Below are 19,805 nucleotides of genomic sequence, written 5' to 3' on the forward strand. Positions count from 1 at the left end.
CGTCCATAACAAGCTAAACGCTAAACGCCCCTGTTTGCTTTCTCAGACAGATTGTTATCCTCGTGCAGGGCACTGAATGGAGACTTCGATCTCTACCTTCGATAGTGTTTCAAAACATCGCAAAAGACCAACACTGACGAATTTTCTTTGGACAATTTTCTCACGCTAATGCATAAGCTTCACTGTCGGGAGTCATTTATCGTAGACAAAAGATAGGGAATTTAGGGCTTTCTGTTCGGACTCGGGAAGGGGGTCTATTTGGTATGTGGATAAGGTGTGTCAACACAAGGGATGAACAGACATCGTTAGGTCGTAAACAAGGCAAGAGGCGGGGAGGGGAGGGAAGAGGCGGACAGTAAAATTGAATACGGGCGCAGGTGTTGAAACTTTAAGTGGTTTTGTGAAATCAATATAAAAGAGAGATATCCCCCCTCCCTTTTTTTATTCGACTCGTGTGTGGACACAGGTCAAAACTGACTTGCTTGATTCGGTCAAAACAGTGCAGGAATGAGCAAAATAATTGTTTTAGCGAAGACAATCACGGTGGATACTATGCATATAACGGAACTGTATACTAATCCCATCAACACTTCGATCATTTTTCAAAAAGAATGTATTTTAAAACTAAAACGCTTGGAAAAGGTGAACGTTGGTACAAATCATACGAAATTTTCTTTTTTTAAATTTTAAGGCATCCGTAAAAATCACAACAAATCGATATACCAATGAATGCACATGCATTTGTAAATGAATTTATTTCGTCTGCAGGAGGGTCTGTGTTCGTCAATGAAAGGAGTTGTTTTCATTTTTGTCACTGTCTCAACCCATTGTTCTGACCAACAAAGAATACTGGGGACCACCATGTGGATGGGAAACGCCTATCAAAACCACATAAAAATACTGAGTTGACCTCTAGTATTTCAATAATTATGATGGTCCGTGTACATTGTAGAGTAAAAGAAAATATAAGGATCTTCATTGTGTTGGCAAAGTACTCCCAAATCGAAATGACATTCAACGAATTGTCCCACAGAAGTCGGTGATAGTGACAAATATGTGTTGTTTCCTTCACGGGTACCTTGACACTGATATAACGGCCTTCTAATTTGTCAAGGCCAGCACTTTCATTTGTCAAGGTCATTGCTATTTGATTGAATGTTAACCTTGATCTGTATCACCCATGTATTTCTGTTCTGTTGTTGCATACTTATCCATTTGATTTTATTTCAGAGATCTGTAATCATATGGTGAATAGCTAGAAATGTCAATTTTATCGAGCAACGGTGTTTTTCGTATTAGTTATGTTAAGCCAATTAGTGGGCGGCTATAAGTCCAATTAATGATCGAAACCAAATTGTAAAGATGTCTTGGTAAGAAAATTTCCGTTCTGAGGAACAACGAAGCTTTGTCCAGTTGCCAACAATACGATTTCCCTTCTCTTGTATGGTGCACAAGGTGGGTCGATGTCCTTGCTTGTTTCGTCCTGCTTTCTGCACACAGCACGGTCCGTGGGTGAGTCATCCATCGAGGCCTGGTCTTCTATGCAAATACTCCAATTAGCTCACACAACCAAACTGTTAATTTGACAATAGCCTAAAGCAAACAAAAAGGTGAGCTGAACAACTCCTTTCATCACATCTGATGAGCTATTATGGAGACATCCCAATAGAGGTAGAGAGACAGAGGGGACAGCCTTTGTCGACGAATCATTTCAGCTTTTTTTTCTCAAAAGAAAATGTCCAAATTGAAAAATGGTGAGTAGTAGTGGTGTGTTCTAATGGAGTCAACGTGTCTCCAAGTTACTTGGAAGTTCTGTCTTATTGCCATCATATACTCTATAATCCCATGGTATTAGCAACAGATTTCTGACCATGTTAGATGCCTCTCACCTTCTTTTTACACGCAGTTCTTTAGATTGTCCACAACACAAACTCAGGACCATATTCTTTTGTCTAGGGTTGTCCGGTTTCTTTGTACTAGGATGGGCATTTTAGTGTAATTAACAACAACAATGCCGAGACCGTTCTGTGCCCAGGCTCTCCTGGTCACATTGTGCGTAATCACCAACAAGGTGACTCCGGCAATTACGCTATTGGTAGGAAACAAGCCTCCGCGACACCACGTTCCAAAAGGACCATTCATCCTATTCAGAACCAATTGAGAAGAAGGTGCCCTCTAGTGGGGGCTTACGAGTCGTGAGCTGATTAGGGCGACCAATGAAGTGAAAACGGAAAGAATAGACGGGGTTGTCAGTCACCTGAAGTGACAGGCGTATACAAAACACAAGGAATCTCACTCTCTTGAACAGCTAGTCGCTGTATACTATTGACTGGCCGACTCTGATCACACTACTCGTCTGATGAAATTACGACAAATCGCATCATCGTTTCATGAGTTACCAAAGCGTCTGTGATCTAGCAACCGGGAGATTATCTGTGACAGATAGTATGGACCACTTGGCAGAACCCCAACCTTCCATGGCGTTTCCCAGTTATTACCATTACCCCTTTCCAAGGTTTGGCTTTAGGGGTATTGCTACAGTAGGAACTGACTCGGCATCTTCGGAAGAAAATGACCAACACACGCGAGCGACCAACCACCACCACCATCACCATCACCACCACGTCCAGATGGAGAACGAAAAGAACGGGTTTAGTGTGAGCTATGAACGGCTTGGTCATCACAACAATAATTATCAATACAACGAAAGTTCTAATTCTGAAAATGGTTCGACGAATGGACTAGATCTGGACTCTTTAAAAAGAAAATACCCCGACCATTGCAAAGTTGTAAAAGTCAAAGGTGAGGACCATATAACAGCTGTTGGTGAAGCTGTTGTGAAATCAGCACGTGTGTTAATTTCATTAGTTATGTCCTATGACTAGGGGTGGCCTCGCAGTGCCTACACGGTGAAATTGATCCTATCACACATGACATGCACAAATTAATTAAGACACTTTGAAATAATATTCATATCTAGCTGAGCACCGTGTCGATTTCGCTAGACTGCTTTTATGATATGAAAACTAAACACTGGGTACTGGAAGAGTTTCTGAAGACGCTCTTGTCAAATTTGGAATTAAAAAAAAATAATATAGACTTCTGACTGTCACTCGGGACAAACAAGAAAGAACCATATTGGTATAACATATGTCACACACCAATTGGACCAACATATGAGCACACAAAATCACTTCAAACTACTTTGCAAATGCTTGAAAAAAGATGTGACTCACATGCTAAAGCCGTTATTTAAAAAGTAAAATTGACTAATTATTACGTTGAAAAATTCAATACCAAACATGAAGTATACGTGTTTACTATAATAAAATTGTTTTCACCAAAAACTGAATCTGTTCCCAATGTACACATAACTGTGAATAAGCACACCAACACAAACCTATCGTTAGTTCAGCTATTGAATAGATAAACAAATCCAAATTTGATGTTCATAATAATAATTATTATGTTCTCTGTCTTTACTGTCGCAGATAAGTATGGTAGACAAATTAAGTTTGATTAATTTTGATTGTGATTCTGAAATCAAATACCAACGGCATAAATTCCTGCGTACCCTTTTTACAAAATTTTCAAAAGAGCAACGATTTTAAATCTTCAAGTTTTCACTGTAATAATGCAACCACTTAATCAGCTGTATAACTTCGAATTACAAGTCTGAGAGCAGTGAGATATTTCGATAAAAATGTTTAGCTAGCTAGACTCTAACCCGCTAAAGGACAAAAAATCAAAACATTGCCATTTTGGAGAAACATCAAAATTGTGAGATATTTGCTAAACATGTGTACACTAAATTGAACCAAACTAAACTCGAGAGTGGCTGATTTGTTGTAGTTCTTTGCATGATATTCCAATGTTTTTCTTCACAGCTTACTGCTTGTCAATTAGGAAGGTAGAAATTCATTTCACATCCATGTATATTTGAACTTGATAAAATCACAAGTATGTATGTGTAACTTATAAGTTAGACATTGTTTGAAATATTGAGGTTATCATGAAGTAGTCCACACATCTAAATCACATATCATTAAGCGTTCTTGAAGTTTTTATTTGCACTGCAATTTTTTAGTTCTTCCGCTTGAAATTGATACTGTGACCTCCATAATCAACTTTAAATTCCCACCTAAGTCTAAAAATGGCTGGAATCCACGGAAGGCTTCATATCATTTAAGTTATATACCAAAAAAACGCTCAACAGTATTCTCAAAATCTTTGCATACATTAGGGTCCAGAATATCAACTTTGTTGGCGATAACAAAAGTAATTTATCTATGTATATTTTTTATTACAACTGTCAGACTCGAATGGCGGCGAACGAGAAATGGTTTTCCCAAAAGCACTGGACCTCGATCGTCCGAAGAGAGCGAGGACTTCTTTTTCACCTCAACAATTGTACAAATTAGAGCGGGAATTTCAACGCAATCAGTACATGGTAGGAAGAGATCGGGCTGAACTCGCCACCTGTCTAGACCTAACAGAAACACAGGTATGAAACCTTCCAAATTTATAATCTTTCCATACCGATTCCACGAGTATATAGTAAGGAATTCTCACTCATACATTCATATACTGTTCACTAATATTTATGTGTCGAGTCTTCGCATATGAGATGGTACATGCAGTACCGACAAATTGGAAATATATTTGATATTAAATTATTTTATTTTATGGAGGGTCATAGTTTGGTCCCCGGGGTACCCGCTCAAAGTACACACAACCAAGACACTGGTAAAAAAAATACCAGACGGAAATATTACGTGAATCTTTACTGAAGCATGGTTTGTAGTGTGAATTTAGAAAAAAAGTGTCAAATCTATTTATGAAAACTGACAACAAGTACAATTATAGATTTTCCCAGAACTTGCAATGTGTCAGACTGTGTCTGTTATCTGTCTTGGACAATTACAGGGCTAGGTATATTTCCCAAAGCTTTCGCCCTGAATGCCTCAAAGTTTTGGATATTTCAATATGGCGTCGATTTTGGTACTCGTCAAGTCAGCCTAGCAATCAAAAACATGCAAACAAATCTGTATCTGTCCATGTATTATAGGAATTATAGATCGTGAATTGTAATTTGATGTCAAGGTACTGAATGGAAATTTTCGATGGTATTTTTATCTGCCAGATTGACCTTCAGAAGTGAAATTCTGAAAGTGACACACAGTGACAATATAACATAGGTCGGCCATATTTTTAATAGTCGGGGCATCGAATTTGCAAGAAATGTGATCAAAATATGGACCCACACGACCATCCCCACCACCACCACCAACATGAAGCTTTCCTCTTTTAAGTTCTGTAAACCAAAGTCTACAAATCTGGTGTAATTGTTTTGTACACAATGTGTAAAGTATCGCACGAGCGGATCCCATGAAAGTTGCAGCGTCACGAATGTCATGGTCTGCAGATTCGAAATCATATCTAGTGGGGGTCAAATAATTTGATTGGGTGAGATCATCATTTGATTGGGTGACATCGGATTGAATGTTCTCTTGTTGTGTTTATTATATGTGTTTGTTTAGTTGATCAACAACAAGTGAAAATAACATTTACGACGACACTATTTTAGACACAGACTGAATCGTCAAATCGACGTACTAAATACAGTCCCTCCCAAGAGTAACTGTAAGAATTATCTTAAATACTAATAGTCTACTGTAAAACTGGGTGACGTGAAAGTGAAACCGTTTATCTCTATACAGTAACAACAAATGCAATTCGAAGGTTGCTTTTTTTTTCAATTTTGCTAATGTTCTCAGCAATGATACTATACTGTATGGTTTGTATGTTACTTTTCTTAATACGCTGTTTGTATCTGCGTGTGTCTATATCTATGTGTATGTGTTTGTCTATGTGTATGTCTATGTCTATATCTATGTGTATGTGTATGTCCATGTCTATATCTATGTCTATATATATGCCTATGTGTATGTCTGTATCTATGTCTGTGTATATGTCTATGTATATGTCTATGTGTATGTCTATGTGTAATGTGTATGTCTATATCTATGTGTATGTCTATGTCTATGTCTATGTCTATATCTATGTGTATGTCTATGTGTATATCTATGTGTATATGTATGTGTATATCTATGTCTATGTCTATGTGTATGTCTGTCTATATGTATGTGTATGTGCATGTCTATATATATGTCTATGTGCATGTCTATGTGTATGTGTATGTGTATGTGTATGTGTATGTGTATGTGTATGTCTGTATCTATGTCTATGTGTATGTGTACATGATCGAGATCCGTAAACTAGAGAGTCGCTTCTATACGATCACACGTTTCGCTATATATACTATTTTTTAAAGCTGTTGGTATGTTTATCATGCATTAATTTCTGTATCAATGATATCAATGCGATTAGCCAGCTGTTACAGTGATATAATATAATCTAAGATCTTCACAACGCTGGCAGTATTAGGATTTTTCAACCATAAAACTGTTTTGATTCCGCAAGCTAATAATGGCAATTAAGTCGAACTTTTCTCAAATTTCTTTAGATTGGCTGTCTATCAATACGTTCACTTTCAGTTATCTAGGAATACGTCACGTGATGATTTATCCAACACATAATATTGTAAATAAAGAGCTATGGAGATAGTGTGGGGATTTTTGCTAGCTGGGCAGGTTTTGTCAATGTGAAGAATTGTCATTCGTAAAGCACCTGGGTATTGGGTTTGGTTGAATATCAACTCTTATCAGATATCAACTCTAAATGCAACTGTGAGCGACTTTGGCCAACAACTTGAACCATGGTCATGGACGTGAAACCATTAAACTGATAATTATGGTGTTGATTTTCTCTCCACTCTTCTTCCTGTGTTATGTGGAAATATTGAATACTCAGATTTATATTTTTTGTGTGGGGCGTTCACCCCGCACATGTGATCTCACACACTTTGGAAAGATCGTTGTATCCTCCATTTATTGAGAGGCTGGGGTGATTTTTTCACTTCCAGACATACTGCATGCATCTTGCCGCTATGACAATGTTTTGTCGCCGATTTTTTTTTTGCAATGATTTCTCGGGAATAGCATTTTAAAATTAAATTGGTGTAGACGACATGTACTGGGATTCCTAAATGCTTAAAATGGAAATGAACTGATGAGATGGGTGAGAGTAGCATTGAAAATTTGAACACATTGAAGCAGTAGGCCCTAAAGGCTTAGGCAATCCTAAATTCCATCGAATGTCGAAATTTCTCCATTTCTCTTTCTTGGTTGCAATGCCAAAGACTAAAATATGATCCATCTACTATATGTTTCGAAACGACTTATTTACAAAATAGGATTTCAGATTTTTTAAAAATGCTTTGAAGTCTGTTTTTTTTCATTACTGATAGGATTCAAATAATTCGAGATGCGTTCTCCATGCCTCTTGCCTAAAGTATATGCCTCTGAAATACGCTTCTTAAATTGTTATACGGTCGTCGAATACTGTATTAACTCTATCGGAAATGGAAGATTGATGATTTTCCTTCAAAACATGGTGGGATTAGTACAACAAGACCAGGAACAAGCTTTCATATGGAGAGATTTTTAGAAACTTGTTTTCAGGGAAATTTTCCATCGAGGCGCATTCTACCGGCTTAAACTTGAGTTCTAAGTAACAGATTGAGATTACAGCACTGTGGTTTTGTTATATCAACCACACCATGGCTATTCCAAATATCCACAGTCTTCAAACCATAAATCGCCAAAGAGACTCTCTATCTGCAAATATTTATCATCAAATGAAGCGATTTTTGTTACAAATCACCTTTCCATGTAACTCTTCTTGTCTTTGTTACAAATATTTCTCTACTTGAAAATCTTTGAGGTCTCCTTTTTGGTCAATTTCTGTTCTGAGGTAAAATAAACCCACCCCACCCACCCCCAAAAAACAACAACAAAAACAAAAAACAACGAAAAATAATGCGACTTGTAATAATTTGCGGGTATAAGTCCTGCCTGAAGGACAAATAGAGTGTCGATTCTAAATGTCAATAAGATATTTCATTCTATAATTCAGGTTACATTATCAGACAAACTTTCGATAAAAGAACATACGTCATTCTTAATAACAATTACTTTGTATGATAATATCGCCGAGCTGTATCATCTTAACGTCTACTCATATCATATTTCTTTCATCAAAATAAAGTAATCGACATTAAGTGAAATGAACATGAAATCGACACCGGTCATATCACCTCCCATCATACAAGATACAGCCGCGTGTCTAAATCGCACACAGTGACATACTAATTATCCACACAACCATCACGCAATATGACGCCGAGGCTAATAAATGTAATGATCGAAACGAAATTATTATTGTTGAAAGTGAGAGCGTTGAAAATTAATTCGGGTTCATATAGCAGAGGTCGTATCTGTGTATCCAGAAAGACCTGGTGTGTGGTCCCATACAATAGTTAGTGTGTAATATCACAATGCCATTACACGGCTGTTTACGGGCAACCTCGCTGTGAATATATAATATTTAAAATTGAAATTGAACACTAAAGATATTGCTGCAACAGCTGTGTTGCATTGTCATATGAACATTTGCCAGTGGAATGTTCGATTCAAGTCCGTGTGTTATGATCTGAGAATCGAAAGGACGACTTTATGCTTTAAAAAAAAAGAATTAATTTTTTCTAAACCGTCGCCCATGTGACTTGGTATGAGTTGAGCAATGGTGATTAACATTTAATTAATAGATGAACAACCCAAAACGCTACGTAAGATTTCGATGTAAATAAATTCATTACATAAAGAATTGCAACAGAAGTTTATACTAGGAAACAAAAGCGAACCCACAGGCTTAAAGAGATTTGGAGTAATCCCGCGTTTGATTGACATCTTGGTCGTCTTGAAACTCCAAAAGTTTTGTTGAATGCTTTCTGAAGGAAATCGACAGGATCAATAGATCACTTGAAGTAAATCCCCAAGTTAGACGCCACACAAGTGCTAATTAATCACTCGTCGATTTCTTGGTAAATTTGATCAAAACAAAAGATTTTCTGGCTGGTTGAAGTCACCAGTACTGCAATTACAACCAACTTGCAGTTGCTTTTGTAATGCAACAAAGTCGACTAGTAGAGTTGGTGCTTGTACGAGTATTATGCCTCGACTTTTAACCCCAAGGCTTTTCGGATTAGGTAATACTGGGCGGACAAATGTGCAAGGTTGAAGAATACTTGTCTTCTATCTGCTATTCAATGAGTGAAGTCTGGGATGTGTCTAAACTTGACGTCACTCAACGGTGCTTCAGTTCCTCACCTTCCCGCGAAATCAAGCCCAAATGACGTGCGACTTCTAAACCTACTCGACATTCTATCTAGTTTTGACAATTATTTTCCCCACAACACAACCAAACGATCCAAAAAAAACTTTACTCAATGAGTCCTAACACTCTCCGATCAAAAGTGTTTAGTTATATCAACAAATATGTGAACTTTCCTCGTGACCTGTAAATTCAAACGAGGTATCGTGGACGATTCACCTTTGTGTTTGTAGGGAAGTACTCCTCTGAAAAAAAAAGTTGGTTGACATTGCATTTTTCCAATTATAGGATTACTTTCGGCCCAATGCACAGTCTATCGGTCATGTATATAACTGTTAATAGTGTACCGTACGGCGAATCAACTCCTATTCAGAAAATTCGTTGAGGCAAAATGCATCGAGAGGCTACCGTGCCACAAGGGGTAGATTAGGCGTTCTAGTACCTCTTATGGTTTGGTGTTGTGCATGTCTAGACTCCGCCTGCAAATCATCGATTTCATTATCAGGCTTGTCACTCTAGACAGTTAGACAGGCCATCAGTGAGTCAGTCAGTCAGTCAATCAACCAGTCACTCAGTCAACTTTACGTTCTTTGGCCTTTTGTACCGCAGTGGTAGAATTCCATCATTCAACAACAAACACAGTTCAAGTATGATATATATATATATACATTATCCATACATAAATACTACCAAACCAGAGAGACTATAACGTTTTAATTAAGCAGCACCGTGTGTTTTACGTCTCAGGCAACGATTTGTTTTTGTTACAAATTACATAAAGCAAAATGCTGACACTGGTAGTGTAAATGATAAAATGATACATTTGATCTCATTCTGAACACAAATCAACTTCACTGTCCGATGAAACAAGGGGGATTCAAACGCAAAACTGTTTATTTGTGTTCACAGTGACATAAAATGTAACATTTCGTGTGTATGGGTTCTATCAGTGCCTGTAATTTGTTTGTGTTAAATTCATATTAAAAAAAACGTTAGGTGAAATGTAAAAAAACATCGTGCCCCCTAATTGAAACTCTATAGTCTCTCTTGGTTTGGCAGTATTTGGTCGAACTGGATTATACTGTCTTGTTTGTTTGTTTGTTTGTTTATTTGTTTGCTTGTTTATTTGTCCCTAGGTAACAGCAAAATAAGGTTTCGACTCTCAAGTTTTCAATATTTTTTAAATCTAATTTGTTTTCTCTTATGTATTGTTCTCAGGACATGTTGTATCACCAGTGTAGCTAGCTCCCTAAACCAATTTGACGTGCCACTGAAATACATAAATTAGTTTGAACTGGCTATCTCTCACTAGGTGGTGGTATACAGGGAAATTTCGTTTGAATCATTTTGAAACACAGCAACACAATTTTGTCTTTTATTGGAGGACACACTGTTTATCACTCTAAATCAAACTGCTAATTCTGTAGCCAGCAAACCCAATAAGCGGAAGGTTGCATGCAAAAGGACCAAAACACTGAAAGAAATGTTTTTAACACTGTTTTTGTCATACCTTGGAAAGCTTTAGCAACAAGTCCGACATCTTAGTTTGGCCAAGCGCTCAGCTGTAGCCCGTATTTACGCATTGTATCCAATCTGAAAACAGTGCCCTGGAATACCTCCCGTTGATTTTCACTTTGAACAAAGTGACACCACAGGCTACTAGTAGATATTGTTTCGGATGAACAACTGTGTATAAAATGCACGTGTTTATGTCAAAAATTTACTTCGACATTTTTTTTTCAAACAATAAAAACATGTGGTTGAATACTGCGCTGTATAGCTCGAGTACAGCGGTGGATGTATTATACCATATAGCAAACATTGCCCAAACTATAGTCTCTAAAAATAAAGACGTTTGTTATACATTTATATCAAAAACAGCGGCAGAACTAGGAGAACATATGGTAGACGTATAGTTGCAATACTGTACCAACAGACAGAGCACCCTCATACATGTATCTTGATTTCCTTACATAGTAACTGTTGTGTCTTTTCTATCACAACATATTGAAAGCTATGTTGCAATATGATTGATTATAAAGTTACTATTCAGCGAAACCCATATGTTTCTTTTTTTTCGTTTCTTCTTTATTTGATATTGTATACCGTTTGTTTTCGCTTTCTATTTGTGGCTTTCTTTTATTTTCTCATGTTGCAACGTTACCTTGAAAAACATCTGATGTCTTCAGCTGAAATAAACCTGCCGTCGTCCTAAATATACCATGATAAAATTAATGCATGTTTAGCTTACGTTTTGGTAATTTGAAGCGCACTTTGCTGAGTCAAATTTCAAATGTAGATTTGTCACATAATGTTTTAATTTCTTTTAATGCTTGTCTGTTCATTATTTTGTCGTGAAATTAACAAGTACCCAAAATCAAAACCGATTTTAAATTTTCGCTAGAAAGTTTAGAACGCTTGATCTTTGTAATTGTTTTCTCTTACTGGTTTCTTTGACCAATATATGTTTCAACCCGAGTAACGACCTCCAGACATTTGAGTTCCTCGAATACGGTGAGTGTATAGAGTCCGGTTTACAAAGATCTTTACGAAACTTAGTCTGTATAAATTTTGTTTAAAGACCTTTGCAATGCCCAACGAGAAACAACATATGCGCATTATTTTTTATGTTTCCAGTGGCGTTTTCAGTATTCGGCTTCACGTTAGAAAACCGTCGACTTCAGACTGAAAGTGTTTTCAGTGAATTACAAATGTAATAACGTACAAGTACAAATGAGTAAAAGAACATTGGGTCGATCTCTGCTGTCGACAATCCCCATTCGCGAATGACGAATTCCATAGTGCTTGTGTGTTATAATCTGTCATTATAATTCGTTTGATCTACCAAGCCGATGAACATTTTAGTCATAAATGTTTCATTGTGGTGCATACGCATTTGTCCAGCTAGAAATTCTCTTGGCGCAGTGTGTAAATGTTGTTTGACTACGTAAAAGTTGTTGGGTAATTATATATTTGGAGTGAATCTCCACAGGTGCCTCGCTCTGGGTTTTCCGAGCTCGTGTCATACCCTTCCTCCACTAGACCGGAAAAACCGAATGCTTATCCGACAGTTCTCCGCCTGTCACACAGACAAGAAATTCATCATGTATTATTTGTTGCTGCTAATTACTACCGACTACTGCTTCAATAATACTTAGTAATTTAAAGTGGCTCCAATTACCTCAACAAGAAAGTATTGAGGACTTGGATCGGTTGCCCTCAGGCTATGTGGACTCGCTCATTGTTCTGTTTTAAAATATAACTGTTTTCAACACGCTAAATTAGGAATATAACGGACTGGCAAATACGGGACTAGTCGCTGATCTTCCAAATTAGTTGGTTGTCCATTCACTAACTGTTCAAGACCTGTCTAGACTCGAAAACGTAAGATTTAATCTGGTCTTTTTTATTTGTGCAACGAAGCAGTTTTCTGACGAAAAGGTGAATGCCGAGATTTGAACCAAACAAACTTGGAAAACTAAATTGTGAAGAAAAAATTCACATCCTAATAGGGTACTGTTTTAGTCCATAAATACAAAATAGTGAATAAAATAACAAAAAAGCAATGATTTTGCATTTTTGTGAGAGTTTAGCTTGATTTTAGACATGTCTTCGCTGTGGTACAGCGCGAAAAACGTCCCACGTGACATTGGCTATTGCGAATCTGTTACCAGACTGTATGCTTGCGCTGTGTACATGTAAGGCATGCAAAGAATTCACCTCACCATTTACAAACTTACTGCCAAATGCACTCAACAAATGTGCCATAAATTCCAGCGAAAAGTTCAGCATAAAAATATGGTCAAAATTCACTGAAACAACTAAAATTTCTTAATCTTGTATTTTGTGTGCATAGGTATTCCATTGTCAGTAAAAATAGCCATAAAAACAAAAGGTCTCCATTACCACCATTCTTCCTTATTTGAACTGTATGCTACTATATAATTCTACCGTAAACCACGGGTGTGATTTGTTACCTATCGTTTCTTGGTTATATATGCGAATGCGAATCGAAGCTTTACTTTGGAATCACTTACGTAAAAAGAAGAAATATATCGCTACCACCGGAAAACAGAAATTGCTAGGACTACCACTCTGCTAAATACTTGAAAATAGTTGAAAGTTACAATCCGATCTAACGATCCTCTTACGATTTATTACCGTACGAATATTATGCAAGCTTGCGTCAGAAGGTCTCTGTACTTTTATGTATTTCTGTGTATGTTTGTGTTTGTTTCTTTTTTTAAAAAACTGTTTGTCTTTGTTTCCCTGTGCGCTTTATATTTGGTCGTGTTAAAATTCGTTGAGTTTCGTTTTGTTTCGTTTCGTTGGATTTGATTGGTGGAATCATTACATTCTATAAACCAGGCGAACGTAACTCGATTTCTTCTACCGTCAGTACATCACCTGACATATTCGTTTTAGTGCGAATTACGAAGATTTCGATGGGCAATCTAATCTTGTTCCACGATGTGATTGTGAACGTTGAGTTGGAACCCAACCAGGCGGCAACCCGGGGCGGCGGCAACTCCTACTTAGTACGGAACGACTAGAATCAAAGCTAATCAGATACGTACGGGACTGAGCGACCTAAGGATACATTGTGTTGATCTAATAGGAAAGATAGCAATCCATTAGCAACAAATAAGTATGCAACCAATCTCAATTAACGTTTACACTCCCGTGTGAAGATATGGATGTATAGCATCACGCTCTGCCTCCATGTACAGAGGTATAAAATAAACTCTACAGTATGCATCAATGTTTCCATATACAAACTACCTGGACCATGTACATAAGGGTATCATAGACCAAACTGTACGCTTACTTTTCATTATATGATACCACCTGGGATTTGTGTGGCCAAATCTTGTGAAGGTTTTCTGCACCAGTTCAAAATTATCAACAATTCAGATTTTGTTACCGCAATAAACAAAAACAAACGAAAATAATGTTGTTTGTAATATGGAGTTAAAAAAAGGATTTCAATAAAGCTAACGCACAACACTGTAGACTGCGAGTTGTACTTTTAGATGATGGTGTCACGTGACAGTTACAAAATCTCACGAGTCTGATTGATGTCACAGTTGTTCAATTGATCGAATTTGGCGGGAATAGTTGATATTTCATAAAAAACGGTAATCTAAATTTAAAAAATTATTTATAAAAACAATTCAATGATCACATACCAACTAAGCATTCCAAATACGTATTGCAAAAAAAAATCTATTTAAAATAGAAAGGTGTTATTTTTATTCAACGAGTTTTAAAAAGTTGTTTATCCGTCAATTTATATCAAAATTGCTCTTTTTTCAATGGTAAATTTTGGATCAAAATTTCTATATAAATACTGAAAGTCAGTACATGTGTTAATAAACGACAGCTGTGAATAATTCGGAGATTTGAGGACATGCATGGTTATCGCCAAAATTATTGCCGCATTGATTGTTCGGTATCAGAAATTTGACTTTTTAGAGGCCAGGGCTCAACATGTATGCCAAATGTGTCGACAATTAGTGTCGACACAGCTGTTACTGTATTAAACTGTTATTACATTGTTACAAAGTGAAACAAACTTTTTTCAAGTGTTTTACCGCAAACTTGTGGTTTGCACAGCCGGGATGGATTGATTACAGGGGCACCCGTACTTTCACATGGTAATATATGAAGGTGCGTGGGCTGATCTTTCCAATTCTGGGGCGTGAGAGTCTAGCAAGGGTAACTTAATTTTTCCTTGTTTCTATCTAATAGGTGAACATCGTGACGTCATGGTCCCGCGTTGCCATTTAACGACTAAATGTTTCCCCCTCAGGCTGTGTTATTAATTGATACTGGGCGTACTCAGCACACACCCTTCCCACTTCTTGCTCGAGGCAATAGCTCGAAATGCCATTTTTTTTTCAAATCTAACAGAAAAATGATACGAGATTTTATTTTTCAAGGATATGATATTTTATTTACGACTTAGATATACATATCGAATTTGGTTCGTCCGTTTTGGTACATCATATTGCGAGGTCGTCTTTTTGGCGTTGATTTATACGATGTTATTCTGATTAACACATGCTACGTTTACACTCTCATGGGTTGATAATAACCAACATTGGTGGTCGTTGAGACAACGAACAGTACTGTCTGTGTCGGATCCATCAAAATAGTCCCGAGATTGCTTTAAAATCCTTGTTTTTTTCGTGTTAAAACACTGGCTTTTTCTGTTTATATATTTTACAAAATATATTTAAAATTAGAGAGAGAGAGAGAGAGAGAGAGAGAGAGAGAGAGAGAGAGAGAGAGAGAGAGAGAGAGAGAGAGAGAGAGAGAGAGAGAGAGAGAGGGTGGGAGTGAGAAAGTGAGAGGAGTGAGAGAGAGGAGTTAGAGAGAGAGAAAGTGAGAGGACAGAGAGAGAGAGCGTGAGAAAAAAGAGAGATAAAGAGAAATAGTGTGAGAGAGGGTGATAGCGAGAAAGCGAGTGAGAGAGTACAGAGGGGAGAGAACGAGTGAGAGAATGGGAGAACGGGAGAGAAAGGGTTGTTGTGAGTTGGGGAAGGCGGTAAACAAAATAAGTAAATTTGGAAAGATCTCATTAGTAGCCGCCCTGCAATAAGCATACTGGTATGCATTTATAGAATAGCTTATCCAGGATTAGTCTTATATAGATTCATTAATAGTTACAACGCAGACCATGTACTATAGTGCTCTGGGGTTAAGATAATGTTAGAACTGCCTAATGTGCTATTTTTCATCTCATTTCCAAAAGAAATTGATTCGATTATAGTTATATGCCAACGACTACAGAAATTTCAACGACTACTTTTTGCCAACTTTTTGTACCCAAGACGACATATATTGTTTCTTTTAAAGCTAGCGTTGCTGCAACGTTTGTTTTGCATTTGTTTACTCTTAAAGCTGCGTCGTTCTACGTTGGTAAAGTTCTATCGTCTTACGTATTTTGCCGTGAAATAGTTTTACTTCTGTTCTAGGTCCATGTTTCAATCACAGGTTCACGCATTCGTATTATCTTATCAATGTAGCGGATTTGATTGGATACGATCATGTTTTTGTTCTCGAATAACTTTTTTTTCTATAGCTAGATTGCCGTCTGTGTAGTTACCAGGAAAATTTGGCAGTTAGAAGTACAAGAGTTGGGGTCTTTTTTCAAAATCTTCGTTATAATTTTAATTTTCAATATTCACGCACCTTGAAGCAAACTCGTAATGTCAGCGTCAGTTTTCAAATTCTGGTCTATGTAATAATGTTTCGTAAGTTAATAACACCTGAGACTTCGTTTCATCGATTTCCCATGGTTGCATACAACTATGTGTTTTATCTATACATCATGCCGGATGTCTCTTGAAATGCCTGTAGATATAATAAAACTATTTTCAAATAAAAAGGAAGTTGTATGCAATTCATCTGAATGCTAGTTTTGACGACATTACATGCATTTGATGGCTTGTTTATGAGATGGACGACGAGTTTCTTTGTTTAGAGATTGCGCGTTTGATCTTTCTTATACAGCGCTGTATCTATAGCAACTTTGTTTTGAACGTGATAACATACTAGAAGCGACAGTAAACACGAACGAAGGCAGCGGTTTGATATAACAAGCCCAGAAACGACGACGGATATCTTATCTCCCAGGGTTGTCCCACACGAATAAGTTATACACGTACTAGTAGGAGCTTCATGCTGCAACGAATTCGAACAAAAAACTCAAATCAAAAACTTTTTGAAAATGGATAAATACATGTATTCATGTTCAACACCAGTACGGTATTGTGTCCGACATATATTTATTAATTGTCTACGACTACCTGCGCCCATACTGGTGTAGTTAACTGCACGTCTCCACTGGTGACACTAGAAATGTGTTCCCGTGATTTATGTAATATAACTCAACAGTAAACTATTCTAGGGATTCTTCCCCGATTTACGTTCCACCTTTCTCAACAATAAAACCGATCGAAGAATGTTCATACCTTCATCTAAGAAATGTAGTGAAGCACCAGAGTCACTTTAATCTTATAATACTTAAAATCATATATGGTTATAACAGTTCCATTAGAATCATAATGTGATGCATAATGTGAATTTTATCATTAGCAATGATAGTGAAGTTACCTTATTGGAATCTAGTTTTTTGAAGCGACCACTCTTAAGACTATGAGTTTACGTATATTGTGTAGATATCTAGCTCGTTGTAAGAAATTGTTCATCAGTACATCGTCCTACTTGCTTGAAAGACTTTAGATGATTAGATGACCAAGTTCAAGGTGGTGGGGGCTTAATTAAGACACGTGTGGATTTGGTCAGGTTCATGTTCAATCAACGATTAGTCAGCTGATCATCATGAAGTAAATGAACTTTTGGGAAAATACGGATCACGTTGAAATTCTACTACTAAAACCAATTTTTATCTGTCCTAACAATTTTCTTAAACAAGATTGGGTTCATGTAACAGGTGGTGGTGTTGGTGATGGGTGATAGGTTATTCATATACAAGTACTCCTGTGACAGATGGTCCATTGCGAAGGTTATATGTTTTTTGTGACTTGAAAAGGGGAAATTCAAAGATCCATTTCTGGTAAAACAAGAATCGACGAATCGTGAACAACCATATGGTGTTATCACGAGTGGGTGAATTAGTCAATCAGCGGTCGTTCAATCAGTCACTCACTCATTCACTCACTAAGTCACTCAGTCAGTCACCCTGTCATTCACTCAGTCATTCAGTCAGTCACTCAGTTACTAAGTCACCCAGTCACTCAGCCATCACACAGTCATCACTGGGTGAGCTGATGAGTAAATGCGAACAAGAGTTGAATGGATTATATTATGTTAATCAACAGACAAGGAAAATGTTTTAGTTTTAGTGACGTAGAGAGGATTTGACTCTGTTTCTTATCTTTCAATATGGATGGACGACAGTACTACTATAGTTTGTTTGTTTGTTTATACTTCGGGGGGGGGGGGGTGCTAAACATCTTCCTCGAACGGCTCAAGAGTTCCCCTTATAGATGAACATTGTTGTCATCTGAAAGTCATGTTTCTTATACGCCGAGCCAGTGGATACATATGCTCTATGTACACACACACCTCATGACGACGAGATCACAATTTTTAAGAAAAAAGAAGGAATTTCGAAGTTCTTTGAAGAGATAATCAAAATCAAAGTTGTTATATATGTTTATTAAATTCACCATAGTCAGAGAATAAAGTCTTTTTAATGTTTTTAATGGAAAATAACTAATTTTTTTTCTGATTTTCACAGGTCAAAGTGTGGTTCCAAAATAGAAGAACGAAGTTTAAACGAGAAAAATTTAAAGAAGCAGAGAGCCAACAACGCAACGCTGAAAGCATAGCTACGTGCAACATACTTCGAATGCTTCAATATGGTCCAGTTGGACGAATGGGCTACATGTGAACTTCATCTCCTTTCCATCACGATCCTGCCAATGTTTTTTAATACTTTATTTAAAGACTGTTACAACAGTTTGATAAACTATTTAAGGTCTTTTCGATCACGGAAACTTATTTGCAATCTATTATCAAATATATCAACTGTGAGTTGTCAAGGAGTTCAACAAGAATCGTATACATTTGTGGGTTGTTTTTTTACACAGTGTAGTTCATGCGCCAAGAACTATGTAGATAATTGTACACACACAACCGGTAGTATAGTTTATTAGATTTTTCTTTCGGTCAAGTCGCTGTTTGTGACACTTGTTTGGATACCATCGATGCATGTATTATTTTTTGTAAAAAGTCCATCTCCCACCACTCTGGCCGATATACTGTCAGGAGAAGGAATGGGAAACCGTCTGCTAGTGTGTTGTCACTTCTATATTGCAATGATAGCTTTCGATTCAGTCACAAGAGGAGACCAAGGATGCGTGATAAGTGGGTACAACGGACCAAAAGTTTAGTGTTTTATCATTTGATGCACGCTATAGTGTTTGGCAAGACTGCAGAAGACTTGGTCTCACATATACATATATTATGTGTACTCTAGTCTGTTTATAACCCAAACATTTGGAGAAAATCAACATAAGGCCTAGGGTTAGGGTGTTAGAGTATCCACCATCACAAGACTGAAGAACAGTTGGCCAAAGTCTGTTTTGTAACCCGTACAAAAACGAAGGAGACATTATGGTTAGGTATGTTAGAGCACCCATCGTGGTAAGACAGAAGAAGACTTGGCTAATATGTATATTGCGTGCCGCATTCCATCTTAAAACCATGCAAAAAGAATGGGACACGTAACATTAGGGTTAGAGATGTTAAGAGTGCAGGCTATGCAGACGAAATGCTTGCTGGAGGCTTTCTCAATTTCATCTCATGGACAGCTTGTCTCACTGTCCGCCGAGTATATTGAAACACAGTAAGATGATACGAAACTTATAATTTGATATTGCATCTGAAAGTCTACGGTTACCAAATAATAACTTAATATGTCATATCATTCTGCTAACAAGTCATAAACCGTTTAGATCTTATTTTTTAAAAGAAGA

General features: G+C 37.2%; 1 protein-coding gene across 1 annotated transcript; it reads left to right on the forward strand.

Moving 5' to 3' along the window:
- The first annotated feature begins 2,447 nt into the window (after positions 1–2,447).
- Positions 2,448–18,718, forward strand: LOC144446276 (ventral anterior homeobox 2-like). The gene is made up of 3 exons (XM_078136027.1): positions 2,448–2,802; positions 4,317–4,504; positions 18,566–18,718. Exons 1-3 carry the CDS (start codon positions 2,448–2,450, stop codon positions 18,716–18,718), a joined length of 696 nt encoding a protein of 231 aa, XP_077992153.1.
- Positions 18,719–19,805: the final 1,087 nt, after the last annotated feature.

This window comes from Glandiceps talaboti, chromosome 15 (genome assembly GCF_964340395.1).
Source record: "Glandiceps talaboti chromosome 15, keGlaTala1.1, whole genome shotgun sequence".
Taxonomy (NCBI): Eukaryota; Metazoa; Hemichordata; class Enteropneusta; family Spengelidae; genus Glandiceps; species Glandiceps talaboti.